A 10,374-nucleotide genomic window follows, 5' to 3' on the forward strand; every position below is an offset into this window, starting at 1 on the left:
TACAACTATTTGAATAACGACTTATATCTAGTTCTTCATTTCTACTTCCTGCGATAGCGCAATTTAGGACTTATTAGCAAACGAGTGAGCGAGCGAACGAAAGCGAGAGTGCAAGCGAGAGAGAGAGAGCATGAGAACGCAAACGCATTTTAGTCTACTTAACTTTTACTTTACCATTACTTACAATTTTCACGCTTCTAATATAAGCGACTTCCGTTTCCTTCTTCTTTCACTTTTTTATGCCTTCATTTACCCCTTTCATATGAATTATTTCATTCTCTCTCATTCGCTCCTCTAGCACCCTCTAACTCCTTCATCCATTCGTCTCCTAATCCATCTTCCCCTAGAATCTTAACAACATTTTCTTGCCAGCTTCCTTTATCTTCCATTCCTCTCCTACGTCCTTCCCATACATGCTCCCATGTTTCCTCCTCCCATTCACATATTCTACACTTTCTGTTCTCTTCTTTTTCCCAGTATATCCCCTCCCTTACCTCGTTTCCCAATCTAAATCTTGATATTCTGGTCCACCTTCCCTCTCTCCATTTTCTCCCCCCCATTTCTCACTTTCTTCAAATTCTTCATAGTTTACTCCAGTTCCGTCTTCTATTTCTCTATCATCAAAGAACTCCCTCCTTTTTCTTCCGATCTCGTTAATTCGATCGCCCTCCCTCTCCTCTCTTCTACCTCCATAAAACATTTTCTCGCCAACTCCCCTCCCTTTCCCTCCCTGAGCTTCGTCTCAAATTTGCATGCCCTCTTTCCCGCTCTAATACTCAACTTATCCCTTTGCGCTTCTTCTCTCACCATATATTCTGGCGTCCTCCAGTCCTTTCTTTCCATCCCCATATCTCTGCTCCATAACCTAATACCGGCTATACGATCGGATCAAATAACCACATTCTCCTTCTCCAATTTTCTTTGAACCTTCTTTTTCCTTTTTCCCGTATCTATTTCATTACCCCTGCTGCTCTTTTTATCCTTTCTCTCATACGAGCTGTATGATTTCCATTCGTTTGCAAGATATATCCCAAATATTTATACTCTTTGACTTCTTCTAACTTTATTCCTTTCCATCTTCTTGTTTATTCTTTCCTCCTTCCTCCTTCTTTTCTAAACCTCATTATCTTTGTCTTTTATACATTTACATTCAGCCTTTTCTCATCTAAGTATTTCTCTAATCCTGTAAATAATCCCGCCATCCCTTCTTCATCCTCTGCCATCAACACTATCTCGTCCGCGTATGCCAGTGTATATATCTTTTCCTTCTCTATCCTAATTCCTCCCCAACCCTTTCTCCTCATTTCTACTTCTTAGCCTGATATTAATGAATTAAATAAAAGTGGGATCAGAGGACTACTTGCTCCCCTACCTTTACCCTGCTTTTTGTCACTCTAAACATTTCTGATACTCTCTTTATTAATCCCTCTCTTATCCCCTTCTTTATCATAACTTTTTCTATTTCTCCTCGGTTGAATGAGGCAAACGCCGCCTTTAAGTCCACGAGCATTGCTATCATTGCCCCTTTTTCCCTTTTAATTCTCTTATTTACTAGATAGCTCAGAACATATATGTTGTCCATTACCCCCAATCCTTTTCTAAACCCTGTCTGATTCGGTGAGTCGATCTTTTTTTCTTCAACTTCTATCTTTAATCTCTCCAACAAAATAGTTACATATACTTTATACAGTGTTGGCATCAACGTCACTCCCCTATAATCTTTAACCTCCTCTCCCTTACCTATCTTTACTATTGGTATAACTAATCTTTCTTTCCATAATTCTGGCCACCCCTCTCGTCTCCATACTCTATTACACATTATCCATGCCCATTCCTCTAGTTGCTCCCTCCATATTTCCATACTTCATTTGGAATCTCATCTATACCAGGTGCCTTTCCAGCCTTTATTATTCCTACAACTTTAACTGTTTCTTCCCTTGAAATGTCCTCTTCTTCATCTCGTTCTCTACCATATTGTCCTCCCTTCACAACTTTTTACTCTACTCCTCCTAGCATATCCAAAAAATATTTCTTCCATTCTATCATTTCAATATCTTGGTTTACTCTTTTTCTTTCTCTATTTAATTTCTTCCATACCTCTTCTTCCGTCGTAGCCTTCTCCGCCTCTTCCTCAAACCTTTTATTCTCTTCCTCTTTCTTTTTATAATACAACTCAGTATACTCTTTGTTTTTTTCCTATATTCTTCCCTATATTCTTCCCCATTACCTTTTTCTTTTCTCCACTTTCTAATTCCGTTCTGACCTCCTTTTCTTTCTCTTTGCAGTTCTCACCCCAACCACTTCTATTTCCCCTTTACTAACTTCATTTTTGTTTGTGCACTCTAATCATATTTTTGTTTCTCCTATCATTTTTCCCATTTCCTCTTCCACATTTCCCTCTCCCATTTTGATATTTCTTGTTTTTTCTCTAATCTGTTCTTTTCCTTCTCTTAACCAATCCCCTTTTCCTACCATTTTTACACTTGCTCCCCTTTTACTCATATTTCTGTTGCTTTTTTGGCCCTCTATTGTCACTATTAAGGGAAAGTGATCCGAATCAATATATTCACCCACCTCTAGTTTCTTAACATTCTCTCTTACTTCATCATCCACTATCACATAATCAATTACCGTTCCCTTTTCACTTCCTGAGCGTGTATATTTTCCTTTTTCACCCCCTTCTATATTTCCGTTTAAGATATACCATCCCAACTCTTCCAAGCTCTTCGACAACTTTTTTCCCACTCCATTTAGTACCTTATCTTTGGATTTTCTTCCTCTGTCTTCTCCCTATTCCCTTCCTCCTCTGTCTTCTGTTCGCACATTGAAATCCTCACCTATTATCATCCTAATCTCTTATTTATTTTCTTTAATCATTTCTTTAATCTCCTCTGCTTTTTCCTGCATATCACCGTTCACATGAATCCCCACTACCTTCCACTTCTCTCCGCCCATCATTGCCTCTTCTACTATTACTTCTTCTTTTTGTTCATTCCTGTCTTTCTTATCTTTCCCTGTTATACATTCATTCCTTACTCCCATCACCATTCCTCCCATTGCTCTGCCCTTTTTATTCTTCCTCTTCGCATTTTGCACTTGCCACTTGTAACCTCTTGGTAACCTTCCCCTTACTCTTTCCCATCCCTTTTTATCTGGCCACGTCTCCATCATTATGACTACATCATATTGTGTCAAATTTCTCATAAACCCTGCACCTCATTTCTTACTATCTGTTCCTTTTCTTCATCCCAATCCCACCATATTCCATCTATCTATCTGCTCTTTCATGTTCTCTTTCTTTTCGAACTACCATATGATAACCTATTCTTTGTCATCACCTCCCTCGAATGGTCCCATTTCTGTAGTTTCACCAGTACCATTAACTCCACTCTTCGCACTTCCCTTCCTACATTGCGCATTTCCTCTATCTCTACCTTAGCATCAATCCTTTTTAGTACTTCGTCCACCCCTTCCTTCAGCTCCTACTCTTTTAATCTTATACCCTTTATCACCATGTTTAATTTTCTTGCTTCCCTCTTTTTCGTTTCTATTCTTTGTTCTATTTTTCTCAGCCTTTTCATCTCCTTATTCCCCCTCTCGCCCCACCACAATCCACGTTCGAGCTTTCAAGTTTCTTCTTCCTACTTGTCATCTCCTCTACCTTTGTATTATTAACTTCTTCCTGCTTCTCTAGTTTTTGCTCCAATGACTGTATCCTCTTTTCTAACTTTTCCCTGATTTCTTCCGATTTTTTTATTAATTTCCTATCTTCAGCCATTTCTCGCCTAATTTCCTTCTTTAATTCCTCTCCCCTTTTTTCCTGCGTTTCTTTATAAATCTCCATTACCTCTATCATCACTTCTCGGATTCCCTTCAGTCTTTTCTCTTTGATCGACACTTCACTTTCATATCCGCTACCGTCAGCACCCTTATTGTTATCGCTCTTCCTTGCCAAACTCTGCTTTTCCGGCGGCGATCTAAGCATTTTCTGGTATTTTACATTCGCCTCGATATCTTCCGTCTTTTCACTGCTTTCCCTCTCCCCTCTCTTCCTTTTGATAAATGCTTCTATTGAGCCTACGCTTTTTGCTCTTAATCTTTCCTTTTCTATAGTTTTTTATACTTCCCTCTTGCGTTCCTTTCCTCTATCTCTTCTTTCGGCGTACTGAACACTTCCTGCTCTAACTCTGTTTCTTAAGCAGATATACTCGCTCCGCTAGCCATGAATCAAATTCAAACTTTCCCGCCTTCTATACTTCCCTGCCTCTATCTAAGGTCGCCGTCTGGTACCTGTCTCGCTTTTCTTTGTCGCTGCCCAATCCTGTTACTATTAATCCGTCAACACCGTCTTTCCACAGTGTCACAAATCTCCAAACAAAATTCCACACAAATCTGTCTCAATCCTCGAAAGTATCTACCTCCCCTTTGCGATCTCACAATCCCTCAATTAGATCTCTCACATCCACACCCTTCTACACACTTCTACAATCCAGTCACCTCAAATTTCACCACTATATCAGAAAAACTCAGCATCAACAATTCCCACTGTTTTACACTTTCATGCCGGAAACGGAAGTCCTGTTTGAATTTATAATAACAATAATTGAAAAACATATTTTTGAATAAAAAATTTTGTTTGAAAATGTGCATTGTATTTTTGTACATTACAGAAAACGCTCACAAAAATAAAATTATTTTTTTAAAAAATAGAAATAAAAAGAAGAGTTGCGTTAAATCAGTCTGAATTGAATCCTGCAAAGTTTGTTTCATTTAAAGCTCACTTGTTTTAAAATTTATTGTTATATCACATTTTTATAAAAATATTGTTATTTTAAATTAAAAGTTTTATTAAAAAAATTAAAAAATAAACAAAATTTCTATAATAAAAATATTTGATTACTGTATTTTTAATAAATAAATAATATTGATGACAAGGAACACGAGATCCATATTAGCAGCTAATCATATTTTTAATTATAATCATATTTTATAATCATATTTTTTATTTTATTCTTAATTCCTAATTACAAGATAATATTAAAAGTAAATAGATATAAGTTAGAGTATGAGTGTGCGAGAAGAGCCATCAAATGGTGTATTAAAGTATTGGAGATGCCGGATGAGAGACTGACAAAAGGTTGTAATAAAAAGCTACTGTAGTTGAATCAGCTAGAATCTAACGAGATAAAGTATAAATGCGTAACACAAATCAAGCAAATTTTAAAAACAATATGTTATGAACATGGATTTGAAAAGCAATGCGTAGAAACTGCAAATCAATTCTTTGACGAGATAATGGTAAAATTACAAGAGAAAATTAGAAATTATGATTAAATCGCTTTTAGTAATTCAAAGTATTCGTGTATTTTGAAGAGCATAGTCTCGTCAAATGATTATTTATACAAAGATATAAATAGCAGTAACTTAAGGTTGCTCTGTCAGATCAGCTTCAACGGTACTATGTATACGAGAACTTACTGAAGTGGTTTAAAATATGCATTTCATACGGGAGTTTCTGTGAAATGTTTAACCGGCATAAAATAGATACTTTGAAAAATTTTGTTACGAAATGTCCAGCTTATAACGGTATAGTTCAGTATAGTTCAATGACACAAATACTTGGTTTAGTCAGATATAGATAATATATTTTTATACACAATCAATGCACTAAAGATCAAGAGCTTTCAGCTTATATTTATAGTGATAAACCCTTGTAATTGGGCGTTTGACCAGATCTTATTACAATAAAAGTTACTAACTACTTACTTATAAATAACTAAGTCAATAAAAGCTCGATTTTCAGTAAAAATGATATATAGTTACTTCAGATGTTTTTTTTAACTGGAAATTTGAAAAAGAAAAAATTTCGATGCGACTTATAAAAAAATATAGGCCATTTGTCAATTATTAAAACAAATGCATACATTCGTCATTTACAAATAGATTTGTTTCGTTTTTTTAACAAAAAGGACAATCAATATCTTGCATATAGCTTTTTTGTGTGATTCTTTGATTTCAAACAATCAGTGTTATTTGTTTAAACAAAATTAATTAACAAATGCATAATATTGTCATTTTTCAGTAAAAGGAATTCGGTTTCTTTAATCAACTTCAGATATTTTGAAAAAACCCTTGATATGATAATTGGCTATAAAAAAATGTCTATTTGTTTAAACATATTAAATAAATAAGTTCTTTGTTATGTCATTTCTCATCAGATAGATTTCGTTTTTTTTTCAGAGAAATACATTCCTAATTTCTTGCTAGTAGCTTTCTATAGTTATTTTTTTATTAATACTAAACAACTAGTAACTGTTATTAAAAAATGTAACAAACAAATGCATAAGTTTGCCATGTTGTAGTAGATAAATTTAGTTTATTTACCACAATCAATTAAATTTATATATATATATATTCAATCAACTTGTTTACGGATTTTCATTTATATTATACTTGTTTGACGATGATACCGAAAATGTTGTTTGTTTTTACGTATTTCTAACAGCTTAGCAGATCCTTTTAGAATGTTACAGTTTTTTTTTTTAAGAAAATTTGTCTCGTCTTGAGACAAGTAAACATCGTTTTAGCCAAGATAAGGCTCGACTTGAGACATGTAAACGCCATTTTACATATCCGTGGCCATAAAAGTAAGACGAAGACCCATGTATCGACTCAGTTTTGAGACGCAGCCAGACATCGATGACTTGGAGCCGAACTCAAGACATAACTAAGTCGATCGCAAGTCGAAGAATTTATACTCGAGTAAACATCAATTTATAACTTTCAAACAAATTTAATAAACAAATTACTCTGAGACCATTTTTTGATGGAAACACCATACTGGTTTTGATGACATCGACTACAATTTTTCAGCAAGGTCTTTCTGTTAGGATACTGTATTATCCGGTAGGAAATGTGTATTATTTTTACAATTATTTATGAAAATTAGTCGAAATTATGAACAATGTATGAAAACTCTCAGTTCGTTCATGTTTCTCCAAATAATATTGTGTTTCTATAAAATATTCATCCACCCGCAATTCAGTATGAATTCTTTCGGTTAAGAAGCTTTCGATTTTATATTCTTCTTACTGGAAAATGACAATATTATGAATTAGTTAATTAATTTTGTTGAAACAAATAACGCTAATTTCTGAAATCAAAGAATCACACAAAAAATGTATAAGCAAGAGATTTGTTTTCCTCTATTTTTTTATAGAAATTGCATAAGCTGTAATTTAAAAAAAAATCAATATCGGTCTACTAGTTTGGACTAAAAGTTCATTTGTCCACGAACACCTCATTTGGCCTCAGTGTGCCCCTTCACCTCGTTACGCAACGTAGCCCCCCCCCCACATATATTTCACTTAACTTTTTCAAAATAGATTATAGTAAAAAAGAACTGTTTAAAAATAAAATATTTATTTTGTTCCTATGTATTTATTTATATAATAAATTGAACACATAAAATTTAAATACGCAACATCCTTATGCTATTAGAAGCTTTGGCTATGAATTTTGATATTTAATTAATATTATTATTGCTTTTAAATTTTAAAGATCATCTTGTTTTCAAAGTCAAGCGAGTCACTCTGGAATACTTTTGATTACCAAAATGGATAGAGTAGCCTAAAAATCTTCAATTAAATTTGAGGGAACATCTACGTCATTTTCATGTCGCCACTCGGCCGTTGTTGCCTTGGGATGATTTCGTTCAATAATCCACATAAGTTTCTAATAGTTTCTTGTCACGACAAATAGAGTGTTGAGTTTAGGGTAACGATGACTTTCTTTCTTAGGCATTATTTTTGTGTGATTTCCTGCACTTTCATTCGTGGATAAATATAAACCGCAAACACTGCAAGTGCGTTCAAAGAGATCTTTCTGTAATGATAGACAGTAACAGACATAGGAAATCTTTTGATAGCCGTCATCAATTGGCTTCAATCTAATATTTAGGTGAGTTAACATTAGAGGTGGCCTCAGTTTGAGAGCATTTTTTGGTGGAGGTATACTGAACCTAGGCAGATGAATCTTAGGATATGGTGACAGAATGAACCCAGCCGAAAGAGTGAGTAGAAGAGAGCTTCGGAAAGGAAGATAGCAAGATTGGTCGTCGCACTTCGTTATCTGTAAATAATTCAGTCCAATAAAATTGATAAAAGTAACACTTTATTTCTTCACTAGTAGGATTAGGCACGTCTTTACACAAAGAACTCAATGATCGCAGAACGTTTGGTAAAACCATCGCCTTCGTCCAATGTTTTACGAGTCTTCCTTGCGAACATTTTATTCCGTGTGAATACGTGTGTAACTCTACGAGTGATGTATGCTACTTTGATTTGAAAACTTCATTTTATAAGACTGTAAAGCCCCCTGAAAAGTAAGCGTAATGTAGCTCTTTACCGAAACGGTGCGTGAATCTCCCATGAAGTAAGTCTTTTCCGATAATTCTATTTATGTTTGCAACGTAATTGCAGATAATTGAAGATGTCACGGCTTCTATTACTCTAGATGAAAACATACATTTGTTGTAGGCGTCATCTGCTTGGCTGTGATTTAGTGGTATCATAACGCGGATATATCTGGCATGCGCAGTATTAGTACCTGTATATGTTTGGTTTGCAACATAATGTAACATAAACTAAAAATATACAGGAATCACTACTGCGCATGTCAGAGATATCTGCGTTCTGACACCACTGCTGTAATTGATAATTTCGTTTGGAACTATTTTTGTATTGAAATTATTCGGAACTAATTATCTGTCGCTACCTGTCGGCTCGGTAAATAGCAGAGCGATTCTTCTTTCGACTCGATTAAATGCACTAATTCTAGGTGCGTTTCTAGCAACATATATTGTATCAAGAACTTTCTTTCTAAAGTGATCGATTGCTGAAAAAATAACTTTTGAATGACGTGGATTTTTGTTATAGCTTACATCCGATGTAATTGTAAAAACTGATTTTACATGTCTTTTAGAAGTTTTCGTAAACGAAGAGAAAAAATCCAGTTTTAAAAATCTGTGACAATGTTCGACGTAGGAAATGCCTGTAGAGGAAGAATGCTTACAGCTTCTGATGGCCACATATGTAGGGCCCGAAAAAGAAGCCGCTTCAGGTTTACCCATTAAGTCTTGCGATACATTGATGACAGCATACACCGAAGTTATAAGTTTATGCTTGTTTGTCAGCAGATATAATATCAATTTGCACTCTTGCTTCATTGTTCTAAGAAATAAATAAAACTTCGGCTGGGCCAAGAAAAGATGCTAGTGTCTCCAGCGATCTGATTGTAGCTGTACAAAACTGCTGGTCACGGTGTTCCTTGTGTAGATCAGTTCGAGCCCAACTAATTTATCAGGTAACGTTTTTACTTGTCGCTTACCCTCAATCGTGTCTTCATTTCTTGGTAGCAGCATGAAATAAGCTGTAATTTTACAGTATTTAAACCGTACATCTAGCAACTCTTTATGCATACTTTCAGAGTGGGAATCAACCAAACCTGCATTTCTCGCAATAAGAGCAGCATTGAATTCATTTTCTAGCATATAAATTTTCTTGGAAAGTAAATCCTGAGCAGGTATTGGAAATTTGGGTTCTATGACACATTCTTGACCATAAGAGTCATCCACGTCACTTTAAGTATTCAACTTTTTGTACATCCCTTTCCTTTGCGCACTGAAATCAAAAGTTGAACAATTTTAATCACAAATAAAAATTAATTATAGTCAATTATTTTCGAGAAATCGTTGTCAGAAACCTTAGTTTAAATTTTCTAAAAAAAACTGAAAACGTGTTTATCCACCACTAAAATTCTTACCTGGTGTTTAAGGGCCTTCATCTTCTAAGCTGACTATTTTGGAAAAAGTAGATCTAGTTAAAAAATCAGTCATAAGTGTAGCATTTAGTTCAGATTTTTGTTCATTAACAACATAGGTTTGTGATCTAGATATGTTTTTCTGAAGGAACAGATGCAGATGCAGAAAGCGCAGCTACTTCTTTTTGATTATGGACTTCACCTAAAATCTAATTAAATAAGAAAAGAAGCAAAATTTAAAAAAAAGTCAAAATAGGCGCCCAGAGCCCACAATAAAGGGTTTCGTATCCCATTTAAACGTTAATTCAAGCCTAAGAGCCATGTCAGTGGAACCTCAAATTTTGTATTCACATTTCGCACTAAGAAACGTTTTTTTCGATATAAATTTGTGTAATTATAAAAAAGCACACCAAATTTTTTTAACAACGAAAATTTTTTTATAACAAGAACTAAGAGGGTAGTTCAATAAGTCCTTAGAATGACCAACAGATGGCGCGCGAATCGCTCCAAATCATCTGTTTTCAGTCAACACCACTCCCGACTAGATATATGGTG

At 34.8% G+C, this 10,374-nt stretch overlaps 2 protein-coding genes across 14 annotated transcripts in view; both read right to left on the minus strand.

The window, feature by feature from the left end:
- LOC117170335 (furin-like protease 1) overlaps positions 1-10,374 on the minus strand; it is a 1,188,597-nt gene that overhangs the window by 64,445 nt on the left and 1,113,778 nt on the right. The window contains exons 14-15 of one of the 13 annotated variants that reach the window (XR_004466767.1): positions 9,505-9,680; positions 9,090-9,429 (exon numbers count right to left, since the gene is read on the minus strand). The exons of the other annotated variants lie outside the window; for them this stretch is intronic. The gene's annotated coding sequence lies outside the window, so the exon portion shown is untranslated. Of the gene's footprint in view, positions 1-9,089; positions 9,430-9,504; positions 9,681-10,374 lie in introns of those variants that run through there. 13 annotated transcript variants of the gene reach the window in all.
- On the minus strand, positions 7,506-8,522 carry LOC117170338. The gene is made up of 2 exons (XM_033357075.1): positions 8,407-8,522; positions 7,506-8,130 (listed from the first exon to the last, which is right to left on the minus strand). The coding sequence occupies exons 1-2, from the start codon at positions 8,428-8,430 to the stop codon at positions 7,735-7,737; spliced, it is 420 nt and encodes a 139-aa protein (XP_033212966.1). The 5' UTR covers positions 8,431-8,522; the 3' UTR covers positions 7,506-7,734.

Source organism: Belonocnema kinseyi, chromosome 3, assembly GCF_010883055.1.
Source record: "Belonocnema kinseyi isolate 2016_QV_RU_SX_M_011 chromosome 3, B_treatae_v1, whole genome shotgun sequence".
NCBI classification, from domain to species: domain Eukaryota; kingdom Metazoa; phylum Arthropoda; class Insecta; order Hymenoptera; family Cynipidae; genus Belonocnema; species Belonocnema kinseyi.